Raw genomic sequence first — 21,373 nt, forward strand, 5'->3', positions numbered from 1 at the left:
ATATACATAGAAAAATATATAATATGTACATGTATATACATGTATGGGGCACATTCCCCTGCATTTATAACCTTAAAACCAATATATGCTTTTCTACAACATTATATAATAATGTATTTTGTTGTAAAATATACTTTTATATAATTAATTTTTGTAAATAAATTATAAGAATGATAAAGTAATGTATTATGTTAGAATACCATTTTTTTTTAAGTTGTAATTTAGATACTACTTAGTTTTGCAGAAGAACATAGTATTATATAATTTACAAATAAAACACACGCAGAAAAATAAATATGATGATTATATACACATCTAAGGCTGAAATTGGTTCTCTACTTCCCAAATCACACCTATGTTCTAATTTGATTATTTGCCTAGATACACACACACACACACACACACACAAATATACACAAATTTAGAACAAGAAACAAAAATATAAATTTCATCACAGTAAAGTTTGATCACGTGAGGTGTGTGCATTTTATGATATCTTTGACAAATACTAATATTATTGATAATAATCCATAATTAATGACTAAAAGCTCCCTCTTTTATCATATTAATGAACAAGGATTATAAAAATATTTATTATCATTAGTGGATGGAAGTATTATGATTACTTTACATCTAAGATTTAGAGTACTAGCAGTGGTACTGATGTCATAATAATAATGATAAAAATTATGATATCTTTTAATTTCTTTCGACTAGATGCAATACTAGAGAACTTCCAGTAATACATTATTACATCAAGTGATTGCTCATGAGACTATAAAAAACTTACGGAGATGGTGAAACTTTAAACAACCGAAGATCCCATATATCTTCAGATAAAGTAAATGTATCCGGTAGAACCTAGACAAAAAATTCCATGTGAAGGCTTCATACATTATTAGGAGTTAAGTATAGAGATACTATCACCATACTAGAAAAGTGAATCATACATGTGAAATGATGTTTCCAAGGAGGATTATAGCAGCATCTGCCTGCATAAAATAGGATAGGAAACACCAAAGTTGACTTCCCAGTTAACACAAAGGTAACTTCGTGAAGATGTCGAATAAGGAAACAGATATAAACATTTGAGGCCACTTCTATTAACAGAGAAAAATAACGCTTTTATTCTTAAAGTACAATCGAGTAAAGAAAAGTAGCTGTAACTTTGATAAATTGTTCATACTTTTCCATCTAATACTGGAACCAACTTTACTCCCCCAAGCAGTCGACATACAAATAAATTTAACCACAAGGATCAAATCACAGCTCAAGTTGAAAATCCCTCGATCCCCACAATCTATGGTAACTTAATAGAGTCTAGCATTTACACAAAGTTTGAACAAAAAGGCTTTGGACATTTACACAAAACAAACACGAAATATAGTTCGTTCGATAGTCTACGTGTGAAGCCTGACACAGCCACAAAACGTTTTATTCTTTATAACATGTTGACATCAAAAGAAGTGATCCTTAAATATTAATACGTACAAAATTGCTATAACATCAGATTAATAAATAATGTAAGAGGAGCACTTACTACTGTATTGACATTACTGAACATCGGCAAACCACGAATCAGACAGTTCCATATTGTATGCCAACCCTTTTCTACCTGAGAATGGTTTTCAATCATCAGAAAGTTTTTCTTTACTTCATGAAATACTAGACTGGCTAGTAGAAAGTACGGATCCACAGGGGTATCCGTAATTCATCCTACCAAAAACATATCAACAGCTTAAAGGCTCAAAGAATACCAAAATACTAGTATTTGTTACTTAAAAAAAAACATAAATAAATTTGTCAATATAAGAAAAAATATGGCGTAAGGCATATGCATAACTCCACTTTTAAGTATCAGACTTAGACTAGATTAAAATGAGACATGGGAATCACAAAAGCTAGGAAGCAGGGATACTTGGGTTACCCAGCATATCCCCATGTCAGAATCTTGCATATTTGAACTGACCTATCCAACACAGGGATATGACTAAAGTATTTTCTTTCACAAATCGTACTAGAAATTGGTGTTTGCCGAAAAGCAAAGTATAAATGTTAGTCAGCAGAGTAACTAGCTTAGGGTAGCTTAGTAGCTTAGATTATTCGTGTTATAGATAAATTATCTAGGCCTTTTAATTTGATTATTATATAAGTATGAGTTTTGTTGATAGATTTTGTCATGCATTACATCAAATAAATTTTTTGCTGATTCTAAACATGTCGTAGAACAACCCCCACCACCACCACCACCAAAACCCGAATTCCGGGATTATCACATTTTTCAATTCCGTGTATCACCGTAATACTCAATTACTCACTCTCCCTGTATCCTTGCTTCTTAGCACGTGTATTTACGATAGAGATATTTGTTCCAAATATATACTGCTTTTATATTTTAACACACCAATGAAACAGTATAAACAAAGGTGGCATGAAGATGAGCAAACAGTTTCTCAATAAATTTGCCTCCGTTCATTTTTTGAAGGAACAGAAAATTTAATACCAATTTTTGGTGTCCACCACAATGATACTGACATAGAATGCACAGTGTAGACATATTTGTAATCAGAAACTACAAGCATTGAGTTCATAGAACACAAGAAATCATCCCTGAGAGAAATAATAAGCACTGCAAGGAAAAGTCGAGATCATCTACATCGAGACAACTATAAGTTCAAAATCTTACAAGTCAGAACCATGTAACGGAACAGGTAAATTCAAAATATATAGGGTTCTCCTAAATATAAAATATCAATTAACTCATGTAAAAAAGAAGTAGGTTAAAATCAAGTACTCCAGCAGAAAAGGGTGCACATACCTCACTCACGGTGAAAGATAACCTTGACGAAGTATCCCATTCCACACTTGGTACAAGCAACACCGTAGAGAGGCCCTGTAAACTCCTACGTTACACATAGATGCGTGTAAAACCTCATGTAGATAGGGGTTGTATGGAAGATGTCATAAATAGCACATAACTGCTGACTATTTTATCAATTAGAGGAAATTGCAGATTAAATATATTTTACAAACATAAATAGTATACAGTGTATACCATTACTGCAGCATACCTCAGAGTCCACAAAAGATCATCATAAGCATGCTCCTTCGTAGCATCATTAATTATTCTGAAACAAAGCTCAATTTCCAAAGTTGAAACATGAGTCCAAATTATATCTTTCGAGTTGTAACAAACAGAAACTAAACAGAAGTACAGCATAAGTTACACAAGACAACAAAGGAACTGCAATAGATATGGGAAAGGATGGTAAAATGGAATCATATCATTCTTGCATGCTGGGCATACAAAGTATTAAGCCAAGAAAAAGAGTCTCTGGCTTGTACAGGAAGCAATTTACATTTATAAAAAATCATGACAAAGACGAGTGATAAAATAGTGAAACTATACAAAGATGAGCGACAAGTAAAATTAAGTGGGTGGTGTGAATTAATAACTTGATATGCATGTACTAGCATATCTACAAAACTAAAGTGATGAACTCAAGAACTGCAGGATGGCTTTGTAAGACTACAATAATTATATACACACAAAAACACACACATGTCTACTAAAATATTACAAGCGAACATGGTTATCTTTGGTTTGTATGGTTGGTTGATTAACAGGATTAAAACTGTTATAGTATAAATGTGGTGTTCACTCATCATAATATAGTATAGACATATGTATTGTTTATATGTAACTTTGTGTATGTATGAGTATGTAATTGCGTAGTGTGAATAGAACTGTATGTATATAGTTAGGAGTAATAAATATCAGTAATATCTTGGAGTTCAAAATTAAATTTTAATACAAGCCTCTATTCAGCCCGAATTACTTGATAGCAACAGACCACATATTATCACATGTTTGGTTATAATTGTATAAGTGAGTAACTCAAGGTTACACGGATCTAAATATTATAAAAAGGTATTCCATATTGTTAAATTGTTACTAATTTATTTCAATAAATTTAAAAGTTTTCAAATTTAATAAGTTGACTAGTTTTGTAATCTTATTTGCATAGAATGAATTTATTGTTAGATTATACTATCAAAAATCTAATAATTGTTAGAAGAATTAAAATTAAATAACTTCTATAATATGTGGTTAATGGGATATAAAGTTAAAACCCTGCAACTTTGACATGTTGTTGACAGGATTCAGACCTTAAGCTTTTGGTGGATATTAAAAATACACATTATTTAACCGTCGTTATTCCTTTTGTGGTTTCCCTGTTAAACAACCAACCATACAAACCACAGAAAACCCTATTTGCATATGGTATTATAGAAGAGATGTGTATGTTTGTATCACAAATGAAAAAGAAATTGTGAGATGCCATAAAAATACCGCATAGGAAATGAATGAACTGAATAAGGACACAATAGCAGCTTTGAAATTCCAACGTAAATACCTTTCAATGCTTACACACAGGCCTTTAAAGCAGCTAACAAGAAGATCCTTACTGAGGCGCCTACGGTAATTACGGATGATATAACAAAATGTAGCATTCCTGTAATAACAATAATTGTATTAATTGAATAAGTAATACTAGCAAACAGATAAACAAGGTTGGACTCTGAATTACAGAGAAAAGAAATCAAAATATAATAAGCAACATGATACTCATAAAAATAATGGAAGACCAGAAGTCATAATATAGCTATATAACATATCGTGGATCTGTCAAGAAACCTGAATTCAAGCAGTCACATATCAATTTAAAATACAAATTCAATTACGGTTTCATCCTTGCATGAAGTTCAAAGTTTAAAAGATTAAGCAGTTACTTTAAAGTAAAGTATGCTACATTTAAAAATTAATAAAGAATTAAATTCTATTAAAGGAATCCTCTAATCCACCCAACGAAAAAGTCTTTTTGCCAATAATGATTATAAGACTAAGTATGGCATACTATTTAAACACTTTTCCCTAGAGGCTTCTCGAGGGGCAAGGAGAAAAAAATGGACAAGTTTTTATTGTGTTAAAGATTCAGTAAGAAGCAATTAAACTATTTAAGGCTTACCACAACCACTTTCCTTTCATGAGTCTGCCTTTTAGTATAACTTCAGGGTGCTCCCTCCTGACTCTTTTTTCTGCTGCTGGTGCTTTTGTTGTATTAACACATGCCTACAATTTTAGGTATTAACAGTTATTAGTTGTTAATCATACATAACATATACTTACCATATATACACCCCACTTGCAATAATTTGAATAAATGAGTTTTTTGGACCACTAAAAAATGTGGAGACAGATGTTTCTTGTTGGTTGTAAATACAACCTCACCTCAATTATATTTGAACCCTTAAATCATCAAACAAAAAAAAACAAAAAAACAATTGATATTACAGAATACTACCATCATTACAATTGAATATTTACACTATGTCTCATTATACTTTTGTCCAGTTACACTATCACAACAATTTTTTTCAATGAAAAAATATTGCTTACACTAGATTATGGTAATAATTTGAAAAAAAAAAATCTAAGAAAGACCTAACAGAAGGATAAAGAAAGAATAATGAACTAACACAAATATTTTTTTTAAGTGAACATAAAATTATATATCATGTAAAATCAATTATATAAAATTATATACTTTATTTACCTTGCCCATGCTGTCCACGGGTTATAAGCTAGTACAATTAATTTGTTATACTAGTAGCTGCTTTCAGAAAATGGTACTACTAATATTACGGAATTCCACAAACTAGCAAATTCTAAGTGTCAAGTGATAACCTAAATAAACCTTCGAAGCTTCCTAACTACTCTGGGCACCCTCATAAGCTTGCATGTAGCACTTTCTACACGAGTTATCAGATGAAAGATAGTAAATCATCTGATGTCCCTTTCTTTCTGAGGTCCCACTAAATATAATTTTTAGATTTTTTCTATATTACTTTAAAGAGTGCACAACTTATTGCATTTATGAGTAAGTATTGTACTTAAACCATCAATTTCAAGGCATTCTCCTAATCACTTGTATACTTGAAAAATGGGCGGAAAACTAATGTGTTGCAGCAGATGTAAAATCCAGGTTAGGACTTTGCGTCAATACAAAAGAAAACATGATGAAAAGTTTTCTAAAAGCATTCAGTTTGAGTGCCTCCAAACAAATTCCACAGACAGATATATAAATAAACAACTGAACTACAACTGATAATTCTTCATTACCCGATAAAAAACAAGAGCAGCAAGATCCAGTAAACCATGTTGTGAGGTTGTCAAGTTCCCCAGTTTATGGTCTCTGGTTGTGCCACATCTGAATAAAAGATGCAAGACATAAACATAGTGGAAAATCTGAATCAACTTTCAAGTAATACACTCTGAAAACAAAAATCTCACCGCAGAGCAGAGGTACTAGAAGTATGGGTTTGATCTAGTTCCTTGCCTAATACATCCATCAGTTGCTCTAATAATAGACTCTCATCGGCAGCACCTCTTGTCAAATTCAGTTGTAACCTTGCGTACAAAATAAGTGAATCCTGCCATTGAAAGTGCAAGTACGGTAAGGTCATGAACAAAATTAATGGAATCATATATGACTACATAATGCATAAGAAATAAAATCTTTACCCCGCAATCATGAATTGTTGACCAGCATTGGAAAATAAATGGTTGTACAGCATGATGGATTTCCAGAGATTGGCATCCTAAGTTTGGACCATCCTTTAACAAGTATGTATTGATACAGTCTATCAGTTTGCGTGAAATCTTGCTTTCATTCCTGCATACGAGTGGAGAATATAATGCATAATAATATAATAATAACATGACCGACAAACTACTGATGAAGAAATTGAACATTGCAGTTTGTGAGATTTAGAGCCTGTTTGCCCGGGCTTAAAGCCCAGGCTTTGAGCCATTTTCGACTTTAAATTAAAAAATGTATGTTTGTGTAGTAAGTCAGAAGTAGACTTAAAGTTAGAAATAAGCCAGAAACTGACTAAAGTCAGAAGTTAGTTTGAGGTACTTTTTTCAGTGAATTAATTTTTTAAAACTTTTTTTTAATAAAAATTACCTTTAATACATAGGTTATCCATAAATCATTATTATTTTTATTATTATATTTTTAATAACTCATAAGTCATTAATAAGTCAAAAATATCCAGACAGACATTTTAAGCTCCCAGCTTATCATATAAGTCACGTTAAGTCATAAGTCATAAGCTCAGCCAAACGGGCTCTTAGACTGTAGGCATAAAGTCGAACAAGGACTACTACCGGTGATTGTACCTCACATTCAAGAAAATTCTGACAAAACCCTTGACAATGTCGTTTTGAAGTTTATCAGGGAAGTCACCAGGCGGGTTGTCAAGCAGCGAGTGGAGCGTCTGCACAGAACGAACGACTTCCTCTGTTGTCTTTGTTTGACCAATATCATCACTGCCCAAACCTGTCTCCACTTTTTCCATGTACAGAAGAACCAACCCTAAAAAAGATCAAAAAGATGAAGAACATTATTCATATGATTACATTCGAAAAGAGATAGAAGCCGTAAGCCTTAAGTTCATAGCTCATAGGATACTTACTACCATAGACCTTTCTTCCTATGTGAAATCTGTAATGCCTTGATGCTAAAAGATGACGCAGTAGAGCCCCATACTCTAAATGAAAGCTTGGAACATCTTTTAAGACATCTAAGATATGATTAAAAAGCAACTGGGTCACAGCCACAGGTAAAATAGATAAGCTCCCTGCCACCAAAAGATTAAAAACATAATGAGATCAATAATCAAATACTAATTTTCAACTTTTTTTATTGCAGATGAATGATGGGAACAGTAGAACTGGATGAGAGGTTCAACACTTAGGCTCAATTACAAAGAGAAATGTCACTAGAAAATTGAACTTCTAATAATATATCACTTCTGCAGCTTTCCATTTTGCTCTAAATTGACACCAATTCATCTCCTGTTTTCATTCATTAGAAACTCAATCATAACATATAGTTTACTGCCGGTGCTAACCATATTAGAAGGATAGTTGCTTGATGCCCTGTGAATTTACTAGTAAGGTTGTGCTAGGTGGCTTTTCAGCAATGGGGACTAATCAGGCCTACATGCATCTTACGGCCTTCAACAAAAGATTATATCATACATAAATTTGTTTGCCTAGTGATGCAGCAAGGAACAAATGCTAGACTGCTTCACCTCGCATCATCACGTTAAGTTCTATTATATTCAGTACTCCCTCCATCCCACCCACATGTTTACATTTGGATCGGGCACGGAGATTAAGGTTATAAGTAAAGTAATGGATGGAAAGTAAGAAAACTGAGTATAGTGGTGGGACCGTTTAATATTTAATGTATAAAGTGTGTATAGTGGAAGAAAATAGTGGGTGTAGTTGATTTTTGTATTATAAAATTTTACTATTTTTAGTACGTTTTGAAATGTAAAGAATTGGAAGGTACATCCCAAAAAAAAGTGTAAAGAAATAGTTGAGACTGAGGAAGTATATAATTAGCTTAAGGGACTTCAAATAGTTGGTCGTCTAGTCATCGCCGGGTCCCACAAAGCTTAAAAGAAGGATTAAGATGGTCATATAGAATCCATAAAAAAAAACCTAAGTGAAAAAAATATCAAATAATACTACTATTATATTTTAACAACATATTTCTATTTAAAATAAAAATAATAGTAACAAAGTAATAATATTAAAAAAGTAATAATACATTCTCACGTGATTTTAAATAAAATTTAAGATCAAAATAAAATAAAAATACATATAAATCAGAAGATATTAAACAAAAAAAAAATATTACAATATTAGGAGTAACCCGTGCTTTCCGCGAGATACACACACACACACACATGAAAGTGTATGACTTCCCCAACCGATTAATATGCAATGTGGGGTAGGTGTTAAATATAATGTGATCCAAATAAGGCCACCTCCTACAATTAAGAACTAAGGTTCTTGGGAGAACTATAACTAGATCTCTACGACATTTTACAAAAAGAACCATGTCTAATTTCTCCTCTGTCTTACTCCCTCTATCCCATTTTAATTCATGTTTGATTTTTTAACACATATATTAAGGTGTAAAAAGATAACAGTTACGCTCAACAAAACATTTCAATTCTGATATCAAATTAAAGTTTTGATTCTAAACTTTTATTTGATATAAATTTAATAAAAAACAATTATGCTTAGATGTAATTTTTAACACCTAAAAATACATGTAAAAAAAGTCGAAAGCAGTTAAAATGAGACAAAAAGAGTATATCACATTCTTCATTGAATTTTCTGCATCTAGGATATACTTTGCATGGGAGCTTGAAGACAGGTAGGGTGATTAATTTGCGAGGCTCTTCTAAACCTTGGGGATGGGTTTAGATCAAATTGTCATAATTAACAAGTATATGTATCTGCATTTAATTCATAAAAAGTCAGGTCCCAGGAGATGAGTTCACAATTTGTTCATACATCACAAACTAATTCTTTATTAAACAAAAGGGTTGTGAGAGCAGATAGTGAGTCAACACTATGACATCATAAACAAGTTACTAGAGAAAATATTACTAGCTTATGTCAGCTAAATTGTCAACAGTTTAACTACATATAATAAGGAATAATAATGCATAAAAAATCATAAACCAACCAGGAAACTTGACATTCTCTGCTCGCTGTAAAACAACTCGAAGAATCTTAGCAAAACTTGGCTTAGGCAAGCTCTTCTTGGTTGAAGGCCTCTTGGTTGAAGACTTTTTGGTTGAATTTACCTCCACAGTTACACATCTAATGAGCAATGTCACCAGAAAAGGCCACGTTTTAGCTGTGGATAAATGATAATTCAATCAATTTCCCATTGCTTTCTTTAATTCGTTGTGTGCATACATCCAAAATAATGCAAAAAGATTCAATGAAAAAAAAACAACGGCAGCAGAAATTATTTCTGAGAAATTCCTAAACAGTAATTTCATCACATCAAGTCCAGTGATCGCAACCCTAGTCACTCTAATATGCATAAACGATTTATTGTATTATTTTATTTTCTTTTGAAACGTCACTGGCTTCTTTTCTACAGATAGTGACAAACAGAGTACTTAAAATAGAAACACAAATAAGTAACTTAATCCGATATCATCTCCAATATATGCACAACACCAGAATGATATAAACATGATTCTCTTCGTATCTGTGTCTTACCATGAGGAACCTCATCAGGCTTAAGCGCAGCGGTATGCTTTCCAATATACTCACAAAATCCGAACGATCTTTCGCCTTCTAGCCAGGTACTCAACAATTTAACCCCTTCCTACATCCAAAATTTTAGAACACACACGTTATATTTCACACAAACACGCAGATTAATCTGCCTTCTACAGTAATAAAAACATAAACAGATAGTATAGATACAAAATTAGGGAAAACCGAAAATTATTAAAAATGCCAAAATTGGAGAAACATTATAGTTTAAATTGCTATTAATATTGCAGAGAGATAGTAGCAGTGATATATGATAGATTCACGCATTTATATTCAACGGATACCTATTTACACACTACAGAGTACAGACACTAGCATGTACATAGAGAGAGAGAAAGAGAGATGGAGAGAGAGAGAGAGGGAGAGGGAGAGGGAGAGGGAGAGAGAGAGGGGGGGGGGGAGGGGGGAGAGGCATTTACTTCTCGAGCTTTGGATGTATCGGAAGAGAGCTTGGAAACAATCTCCTCGATGTCTCGTGAAGTAGGTTTGATCATTTCTTTTCCGACCCCAATCGATTTCTACGGAGTCGAGAAATAGCGAAGACTTGTCGAGTAAGAGAATGTGACTTGTGAGTTGTGAGAGCTTAAACCCCAGGGCTTTTTGGGTTTTGTTGGAAAGAAGACGGTGGAATAAGTTAACCACGTCAGACCATCTCGATGATCCACTAAAATGACAAATATCACTTTTCGAATTGGTCAGTAATTCGATTTATTCCTTTTCAATATCCTTGTAACTATATAATAAAAAATAAATAGTAAATAAAAGTGATAAAATCTAAATATATTATTACAAATACTAGAAGTTATAAACTTGCACTTAGTTGTGGTGATATTCGAGAATAATGTGTAAACCTCTATGAATAATATTTTTATTTCTTTAACTCATGCCTGGATATACTTGTAACTGACTTGAGTGACCGATTTGAGGTTTGATAACTCACTTGATTATTTTTTTTAAAGGCCAAAGGAATGCATTGAAATAAAGCAGATTACAATACTGAGCATAGTAGCAATCCAAAAAACATGCATAAAACTCACTTGATTATTAAGCACTTGATTATCAAGCTGTATATAAATTATACATTTAAAATGTGTCATTTGTGTGTAATATCAAAAAAAGGGCAGAAGAACAATGCTAGTGCATTGCTAAATGAATATCCTCACTCCAGTGCTTTCAGCCTCAAAGATTGCAGAAGAGACCTAACTTTTGCTTCGATGAATATATCATTGTCGACCTCTCACAAGTCACAACCATTCCTATCAAGAATATCTCTGTTTCGAGTAAAAACAAAAATGTCAGGAGAAATATAATTATCATCGCTTTTCATTGTAAATGTATTTGAGTAGTTATTCAATAATTTTCTTAGCTACATACTGTTAAATATTTTTAACACGTGTTTTTGTTCAAATGTCATTCAATCACATAATTTATGATCCCACTATACTTATTTTATAAATATTATTATAATTATTTCTTACTGTATAAATTTATGAATTCCTGAAATTATAAAGGGAGTTGCGTCTTAGATAATTTTACCATCAAACATGGTTATTCGTCAAGTAATATTATTAAAAAAAATCATGATCAGTTATTTTGTTGAAATTCGCTAATTATATTATATTGTGTGTGATACCATGTTTTAGTATTTATATCATATTAGAGTGACAAAATCTATAAAATTAAATGTCTTGAATCATCTGAATTTTAATTTTCTTAGCTCTATCGTGATTATCTTCACCTGTTTGATAGATAATAATAATACTACCTCCATCCCAAATTAGATATCCCTGTTGACTTTGGGCACGTAACTTTAGGTGCATTGACCGTCTACTTCCGAAATTTATTTTTTTATTTTTTCTTTTATAAATGAAAATTTCATATTTTAATTTTTATTTGCAAAAATAAAATTTTAAAAATAAGTCACGTATCTATGCGGTCAATGAACCCAAAGTCAACGGGGTCATCTAATTTGGGATGGAGTAATAATTCTCATATGATAAACTTTATTCCTGTTCATGTCATCCTTCCACTTTGATGAGTTTGCACTTTGCATGCGTGAATTCTGTGCCTGGTGTTGCATTTGCGACCGCGCCTGCCTGTCTGCCTCTTGGGCCGTCAATCGTCACAAGGTGATGCTATATTGGGCCGGTCGTGTAATTCTTTGCCCCCTCTTAACATAGTCCAGACTCCAGAGAGCGGTCTCCCCCGTGACGGATGCTAGGACAATGTTTCTGACTGAAAAAAAACATATATAATTAAATGAAACAGAAAGAGTATATACCATGGCAATTTATTTTTCGGAGAATCACTCTTTTATATCAAAAATCATTATCAGGTAAAAAACTTATATTATGAGCAGAATAACAAATTCATAATCTTGGATGACGATTTATTATATTTTAATACAATTCATCTACGAATATGTAGATTTTATCGGAAAAGCCTGGAACCGAGATATGATAATAATAAACATATTAGCTAAAAACTGATTAGGGTATAAAAAGCCTACTTTGATGTTCGAGATGAGAATTTTGAAAATGAATACTCCATTTATGTTATACCATTCTAAATGCATATGCACGTTGGTTTTTACTCCTGTTTCCGATAGAGACCGTACGCGAGAGAATCTCCAACTCGTATAATCCTCACCTAGAATACATTAATATATATTATCTTATAAATAGAAAATATAAAACTTACGTATATAATATTTAAGAAATTTAACTCTAACATGACATTGTTATTAGCTACAATTCTGACTAATTTTATGTCAGTTATATTTGATACATGTGCAGACCTGTATCAATATTTAATATGTTTATTGTCATATTAAAGTATTATATTCTGTATTCTCTATTCTATATATATTAATTTATATAAGAATAATAATATATCATTTTTAAAGAGTAAAGTTCTATGGAGACCACTTTTATTGGAGACCGTGGAGACCACTTATGTTCTGCAAGTGAAATATTGCATAAAAACATTGCAAAACGTATAGTTTTGCACATCATGTTGTACAAAATCATTATTTCACTTTAAAATCTTGAATATCATATAAGTTTCGCATGTAGAACATTACAAAATGTTATATTCTACGAAATATATTTAGTTTGCAGGACATTGTTCAACTTGCAGAAGATATATTATATACTTATGAAACATAGATGATCTTCAACAATTTTAATGAATACATGATATTTGTTAAACATACTTCACAAAATAATGTATTTTATAGTGTTTTGATTGCAGAACATAAGTGGTCTCCACGGTCTCCAATAAAAATGGTCTCCATAGAACTTTACTCCATTTTTAAAATATAGTTGATATCAGGTAAAATATGTTGAGCAAAATTTACACCGTGTTTTATGGTAACTTCGACGACTAATCGCGGATAATTCACGATCTTAATTTGTTGAGCAAGAGCGTCCCAATTATTATTAATCGAAAAGAGAGGACAAAGATAGAAGAAGATCGGGGTGAATTTGTTTGGTAGCTAGAACTTGGGCCGCAGTCGCCGCTGGCATTGTCTCGCATGCGCATGGACTTTTCATGCTGCTCATGATTTATTGCATGTATTGTATATTCATTTTCCACTCGACAATGGATTTCACATGTCTCATGGCCGGGCTATTTCTACCAAAGACAAATCGGATGTAACAAAACTATGCCAACATTTTTGACTATACATGCCTGTCATTTTGTGCACTTATATTTTTCTTCGTATAGCCGTGTAATATTATGCGGAAATATGGTATAGTTACATTTAAGTAAGTGATGGAAACGAACTTGAAATAGTCTAGACTCAAAATATAAAATTATAATAATTTATTGATTATTTGAAGATTACGCTGGTCACGAAAATACATGATTAGAACAAATAAAATCATTCACTTTTTGACTTGGTTTAGAGGGGGTTAATATTTTCCCTAATTTTACTTCTGATTATAACAAAACTTATGCTAATATGAAAATTTAACTGATCAACTATCTATAAGTGACATATGTGGCGTGGCAAAAGAAAAAAGTGACATATGTGGGCGATTTGTACTATACACTAAAATGTGTTAGCTAAATTTATTTTAAGAGCACGGATGCAAAATCGATGCAATTACACTCCATTTTTCCTTCTAAAAACTTCAAATATAAAATAAAATCATCCATCAAGAAGAAGAATATAAACCCTTGATATCATAATAATAGTGTCATAATTTAAATTTCTATATATCAAAATATTTTTTGATACAGATCCAATTAATTTTGAAAAATATCTATTAATTTGTCCATTATATTTTGATTTTATATAAAATTTATTATTTATCAGGATTTTTTTTATAAATCCTGAATCTCGATCATCCAATTATTTCCAGTTTTTTTCGATCCCGGTATTGTTTTATCAACTCTTACCGGATTATTTTTCATTACGAACAGCAACTCGATAATAGATCTCATGACGTTATGCTTACACCAAGTCGACAGAAGCATAATTGAAAACTTTTGGAGGCTAAATTATTGGGACTGTACTCCATGAGTACAATGTAGATCAGGCACATGGTCCAAGCCAAATGGACAATGACTCAATAAGCTTCCATGAGATTTGCATCATTGTTATGTAATGAGGAGTATATTATTAGCTTGACTGCACGAACTTCGAGGCTAGCTAGTTTGACCACTACGTCTCATCGTTATTAAGCGGGCCATTGTCGAGAACATGATTTATTTTAAACCCTTATTCGATATTCCCACAGCCCACAAAACTTGAAACTTAAGCCTTCGCATATGCTTCTTTTTGGTTCAAAATAAGCATGCAAAAACTTGGTTTAGACTATTAGACTTTGTTATGCTTAGTTTTGCATGGTTTTCTCTTCCTGTCTCTCGTGCCTTGACAGACTTCCTCGAGAAGAAAAGAAGCATTAACATGTGTCATTAACTGTATATACAAGTAGGATATGAATTAAACTGTCTAACGGATTGAATTAGATATTTTAAACGGATTGAATTAGATATTTTGACTAGTTAATTGAAGTGATGTAGTTAAAAGTAAGTTGAAATTTCTTTAAATTTTAAAATTAATTTATAGTTTTCTGTTTGAACGAAGAAAATTTTAAAAAGATTAATTAAACACTGCAGACATACAATTAAAAAATGAAAAGTACATTATACAAGTCACTTTATATTCTGACACGTATATTTAATTATAACGGAATTTGTGTGTTTTTCAAAATTTGAGGTGGTTTAATTAATACCCCCTCCGTCCCATTTTAATAGCCTTTTTAGAATTTAATTGTTGTCCCAATATAAATGAGTTTTTCTTGTTTTCATACATTATTTAGTAGGTGAATTTCAATTTTACCCCTCATCAGCTTATATTTTCCATGCAATACAAATATAGTGGTTTAGTTTGATTTTATTAGGAGTAGCTAGGTAAAAGTATTCAAATTAACATCTCAATAAATGTAAAAATTGGTTTGTGTGCACCCCTCTAAAAAAAGCAGTTAAAATGGGACAGAGGGAGTATTATAAAATAGATGTTCTTCTGTCAAAAAATAAAATAAAATTAGATGTTCTGTACAAGAGAAATGTAGTGAATGGTAATTACAATTTACGACTTGTGAGATGTGATAATAATTTGAAATTTGAAGTTAAAGTTTGTGTGTATATGACATAGCTTTATAGTGACCATCCAGCTTGTAGGTAGCATGACAAAAGGCAAGTATATATTCCTCTGATAATGATACATATATGGCTTCAAGTTGAAGATAAAAATTATGATTTCACAGTTGTCGAGACACGATAAATAAACAGTACACGACAATCAAAAGTTTCGATCGGATTCGATCGTCTAAATTAACTACAAATGTGTACGGTCTCGATTATGGCACTGGGTGGAAAAAACAACTTTTGAAGGTTCAAATTTCTATTATTAGTTGTGGTTTGGCGTAATTAAATCAGCTTTTACAAAGCCGGTGGTTGTGTATTTCACAAGCTATGGTACATTGTGTTCAAAGACTGCACACATACTGCATTACCTGCCTGAGTAAAAGTGGCATAATCATTGGAAATGAGAACTGAGAAGTATGATGTTTTTTTTTTAAAGCTAATCATGCTCAAACAACTTCGTATCGGCATCAGTTAGTTAAGCAGTTAATTTAGAATTTATCGTCAAATCGAAACGTGTAATCGAAAAATCGGTAATATTTTTTCAAAATTGGTTAAAAATTTATAATAAATCAGAGATTTCTAAAATAATTAAATTCTTAACCTGATATTTTTTTCACTATTTGTAATTTTATTTTAATTAACTTTTCGAAAAGGTTAGTGTAGGTTGAATATATGAAGTGATCTATCATTTATATGTTTTATGAGAGTTTACGAATGTTGTATGCAGTTGTAACATGCTTAGAGCCGTAAATGAATTGAATTCAAACAAAATATTAGCCAATACAAAATAAAAATATATTGAAATGAATTATATTGTTAAAATTATCATACAAAAAATATTTTATTCGAACTCGTTAGTATGTCAAAATGAACTTATTAAAATCGGACAAGAGCAACGCGATTCTTGTTTTTTTTTTTTTTTTTTTTTTTTGAAACCACGATTCTTGTTTATCAAATATTAACAAATGCGAAGAAAAAAAATCAAATCCAATAACATTCACCAAGTTTTTTGAACAGAAATATGATACAAACTTTAATTTATCTCCTTTTCGAATAAAATTTGAATTCTCAAATCCATTAACAATTCAGTTCATTCAGAGTTCTCGTCTTAAGAAAACTTCATAGCTTCTGTAAATCCGGGGGACGAGTTAATTAATTACTTTAATTATAAGTGAATTAGATTTAGAAAAAATTGAAGAATATAATAAAACTACTTTATTTCTGATAAATTAGCTGATACACGGGGAAGAGGAGAGTGATGAAAGGAAGTGACACGATGGGAGGAATTTATGCCTTGCTTGTGAAGAGCAACCTGATGGGGGCCACGTGTCGGCCCTACAAACGGAGTGGTCTCTGCGATTTGCGAGTATTTGTACCTATGTATAATATGTGGGAAGGTGTGTCATTGTATGGTTTGCCTATATTTCTTTCTTCTCCTTCTTTATCGAGTGCCTCAAATATTCTGTATCTCCTGTCACGCCTGACAGTGACATCTGATTATGTCAGCCGTTCATGATCTCCTGAGCTCTCTCTGAATCTAACGGCACTCGTTTCTCTATTCCCGAGTTGATTATGCAATCAGGCTCACAAATGTAAATTCCAATTCATACTCTACTTATTGGCAGTTTAACATTTTTTACCTCTGATTTAAAGTTTATAAGAGCGAGAGTGTCTTAGTTCAAGCCCCAAATATAATATAAAATATCATGTCCTAATAATTGAAGACATACTTTAATCATTTGAACTCCAATAATGTGCCTTATTTTCACAATATGTCTAATATTTTATCGGTCTTTCTAATGTGTGCCCAAGGGCACACAATAAGCACCAACTTTCATGAAAATGCCTTGTTTTGATTGGTGGAATTGATGTGAATGCAGGGGGGCCATTTACATTTATTATCCATCCACCAATCAAAAGCTAGTATTCTCATGGATGTTAGTGACTATTGTGTGCCCTTGGGCACACCATAGAAAATTCGATATTTTATTATTAAAGACTCACTTTCATCATTAAAGCATAATATAAAAATAGAGTGAAAAAGAGAGTGTTGATGAAAATTTATAATAAAATATAGAATAGGGCAAAGAGAGATGTGCCCAAAAATAGGGCTTGAGGAGGTTGTACTAGTAATATAAGACATCACTAGGATATTGTTGGATCTAAGTTTTTTCATCAATTGTCCTAAATTATAACTTAGGACATGAGATTGAGCATCTCTTGGACTTGCTCTAAGCTACTAATATTTATTTTTATAAGATAAATCAATGACAATTAGCCTTGCATCTTGTTCAAACAAAGGACAAAATTCATTTGAGAGCTTTCAACATTTTTTTAGAATGATTGATTGTGAACATGATATTATTAAAGTTTAAATCCGGTGAAAGTCTCAACCTTACTCCAAATCTAAATTGAAATAAATTAAATAAAACGACAGACACTCAAAAATATGTACTCAATTTTTCTCGCCAACAATGTACGATCATTTCGACTCATACTAGTGATAATAGAAATATAATTATACACATACAAAACATATAATTAAAATCAGTTATTTATTTATTTGAAAAAAATCTATTTTTTATCTAGAAAAAAATGAAATATAATTGATGATACATAATTTTATTCATAAATTAAACTAGTCCGATATTAAAATTTTATACTGTATTTAAAAGTGCATAGAAATATACCCAAACTTGGAACAGATAAGTGTATATATAGATAGAGTGACGGCAGTGGGAGGAGTGGGGCACAGAAGACTAGGTAGACACCAAGTAGACAGTGATGTGGTCCACTTTACTTCACCGACGGTAGCACCGTAGCCCCTCCCCACCATTCTCTCTCACTCTCTCTCTCTCTCCCTCCTTTTTCTCCCCTTCTTATTCTCATATCCCCTCTTATCCCTCCTCACAACTCATAATTTCCCCCCCTCCCCCAGAGCCCTCCTTATTACATGCACAGCTACTATATATAAACGCATAGTTGCTGTTCCAAATACATGCACTAGTAGTTCAGTGGCCGCTTCACATAACACAATTAAGCTCGATCCTTAGATTTGATGGCGCTCACTTCTCTCCAAGTTTGCATGGACTCGTCAGACTGGCTTCAGGTACTCCTACAATGCATGAACCATCCATGTTTTAACATATTTACATGTAGTTACTCCCTCCTTGTTATGTTTCTTCCATTTTTCAGTTATTTAAACTTGAAGGGAAAAAAAACCGATATAAAACTGGTCATAACCGACCACCAAGATGTGTCGGTTAAATAAGCAACTAATTGGTTAAGACCCGATCACTTAGATCACAGAGATACCATCAGATCAAGAGACGTATCTCCATGTATATGATCAATTCCAAGAAATTCGATGTCTGTGTATTTGGTCAAATACATGTATGTGTAACTGAAATGTGGTCAAATATACACACAAAAACAACACATTATCCGCCGGTGTGGACACTGCACGCATGACACACACTCAAGACACAGTTCGTCTCACCGTCATTCTGAGTGTCGGCAGTGGGCTCTATTCAATAAGTTTATTATTGTATTATATATTCAACGTAGATATAAAACTCTATGAGATAGATATCCACATCCGTGTACTGCATCGCAGTCTCTTTCTGTCTCCGTTTCTTAATTAAGCTGAATCGTTTGGATTACTATGCAATTCTAGAAAAACAATGTACGTACATTTATATAATATGACAGGTAGGTAGCCTAGCTCTATTAACTCGACAGTGACACCATAAAATCACCTCCACCACATGCATTACTCCTATACATTTCGTCACTACATTCTTTCTGCCGACTGCCTCTATATACTTTTCTTGTCTCCCGTAAATCGAGTATAATATTTTGTAATGATGATTCCGTTGTGATGCAGGGATCGATAATGAACGAGGAGAATGGAATGGATTCGTCGTCGCAGTCGAGCGGCGACATTCTGACATGCTCAAGGCCGTTGATGGAGCGGAGGCTAAGGCCTCCGCATGACCAAGCTCTAAAATGTCCCCGATGCGATTCGACTCACACCAAGTTCTGCTACTACAACAACTACAGCCTCTCTCAGCCTCGGTACTTCTGTAAAACATGCAGGAGGTACTGGACTAAAGGCGGCACTCTGAGGAACATCCCCGTGGGTGGCGGATGCCGAAAGAACAAGAAAATCTCGAACCACAAGAAATCATCCGACAACAACAATAGCACTGCTCACACCAATTCTTCCGTCATCAGCCACGTCATCCCCGGACCCACGTCAGATCTCCAGTTCTCCTACCTCAGCCACCTCCTGGGCGGGTCCCAGGGAAATGGTAGCTTTATGGACTCAAAATACAATGCTTTTCTTGGAACCAACACAAACACAAACCCTAGGCCGATTGAGTTTTTGGACAGTAAGTATGAGAATGAAGCAATAATGAGCCATGACTTTATGGGGAATGGTGATCATTTGGGCATAATGAGCAATGGAGCTGATCATCATTTCCCAACTTTCCAAGGGAATGCAAGTACTACTTCCACTTTTATTCCCACTCCATATGGAATGTCACTAGATGGGAATGCTTCTTACAGCTATGGTGGGGCCCTCATGGATACTTGTCACAGACTCATGCTTCCTAATCCCAGCTTTGAAGAGCATCAAGAGCAAGGTGGTGGTGGTGGGGGTGATGTTGAAGTAAAGCCAGACACAAAGCTTTTAGCATTGGAATGGCAGCAAGATCAAAGCTCTGGGAAGGATAATCATCATTCGTTTGGTTATCAGAATGCAGGTCTTGGTTCGTGGAACGCAGGGTTGATGAATGGGTACGGGTCATCAGCAACAAATCCACTGGTCTAGTAGAATAAAGTTGGTTGAGCAGCTGTGATGTTATGAGGTCAAGAGGCAGAGTTAGAGCTAGGGGTGTCCAGGTTTTAATATTATGCATGTAATGTAATGTAAGGTGGAGGTTTTGTTGATCTGTTTTGTTTAGCTATTATTATTATTAACATGAGAAGTATGAATGCAGAATCTGAGTAACAGCCTTTTTAATTAAATTGAGTGTTGTGGTTTCCACTGCAGAATATGCAGTCATGCAGATAATACTGTTTGAATGTGTTTCAGTTATGACGTCTGGTACTTTATATGAATCGGATATAGAATTGGCATTCTTAAGTGAATTACTATTCGGTGCCATTTAGTCGGGGTGATTAACAGTGAAATGGGAAATGGGTTGAGAGTAACTCGGCAGTAGAGCTATCCATTTCTCGTTCCTCCCGTACTAATGTGTTCTTATTAAAAAAAAACGTGAAATGAGGGAATGAATGAGTTTCAATAATTCCCCATTCTTACATATTTCCTTTCATATATTTGATTATTAAAAAAAATAATTAATATGTAAATTATTTTTAAAGGCTTAAATTATTTTTTATTTAGTATTTATAGATAAAAATAGTCAAGTTTTTAAAAATCAATTACATTTTCAAACAAGAAACTCTATTAATTTATTA

General features: G+C 32.9%; 2 protein-coding genes across 3 annotated transcripts in view; one reads left to right on the plus strand and one right to left on the minus strand.

The window, feature by feature from the left end:
- Nucleotides 1–10,877, minus strand: part of LOC108195966 (serine/threonine-protein kinase ATM) — a 53,643-nt gene extending 42,766 nt beyond the window's left edge. Inside the window, exons 1-15 of one of the 2 annotated variants that reach the window (XR_010285848.1) lie at nucleotides 10,645–10,877; nucleotides 10,166–10,274; nucleotides 9,618–9,791; nucleotides 7,543–7,707; nucleotides 7,247–7,442; nucleotides 6,587–6,737; nucleotides 6,356–6,495; nucleotides 6,185–6,272; nucleotides 5,031–5,134; nucleotides 4,419–4,517; nucleotides 3,072–3,128; nucleotides 2,819–2,903; nucleotides 1,541–1,615; nucleotides 951–992; nucleotides 791–861 (exon numbers count right to left, since the gene is read on the minus strand). Coding sequence is in view for 1 of the 2 variants with exons in the window: in XM_017363003.2 (XP_017218492.1) it covers nucleotides 791–861; nucleotides 951–992; nucleotides 1,541–1,615; nucleotides 2,819–2,903; nucleotides 3,072–3,128; nucleotides 4,419–4,517; nucleotides 5,031–5,134; nucleotides 6,185–6,272; nucleotides 6,356–6,495; nucleotides 6,587–6,737; nucleotides 7,247–7,442; nucleotides 7,543–7,707; nucleotides 9,618–9,791; nucleotides 10,166–10,274; nucleotides 10,645–10,719 (1,631 nt within the window). In the remaining variant the exon portion in view is untranslated. The remainder of the gene's footprint in view (nucleotides 1–790; nucleotides 862–950; nucleotides 993–1,540; nucleotides 1,616–2,818; nucleotides 2,904–3,071; nucleotides 3,129–4,418; nucleotides 4,518–5,030; nucleotides 5,135–6,184; nucleotides 6,273–6,355; nucleotides 6,496–6,586; nucleotides 6,738–7,246; nucleotides 7,443–7,542; nucleotides 7,708–9,617; nucleotides 9,792–10,165; nucleotides 10,275–10,644) is intronic. The other variant, XM_017363003.2, reaches the window with a different exon arrangement.
- Nucleotides 10,878–18,785: 7,908 nt separating this feature from the next.
- LOC108193819 (dof zinc finger protein DOF5.6) lies at nucleotides 18,786–20,924 on the plus strand. Its single transcript, XM_017360645.2, has 2 exons — nucleotides 18,786–18,995; nucleotides 19,773–20,924. The coding sequence occupies exons 1-2, from the start codon at nucleotides 18,945–18,947 to the stop codon at nucleotides 20,721–20,723; spliced, it is 1,002 nt and encodes a 333-aa protein (XP_017216134.1). The 5' UTR covers nucleotides 18,786–18,944; the 3' UTR covers nucleotides 20,724–20,924.
- Nucleotides 20,925–21,373: the final 449 nt, after the last annotated feature.

This window comes from Daucus carota, chromosome 7 (genome assembly GCF_001625215.2).
Source record: "Daucus carota subsp. sativus chromosome 7, DH1 v3.0, whole genome shotgun sequence".
Classification (NCBI taxonomy): Eukaryota; Viridiplantae; Streptophyta; class Magnoliopsida; order Apiales; family Apiaceae; genus Daucus; species Daucus carota.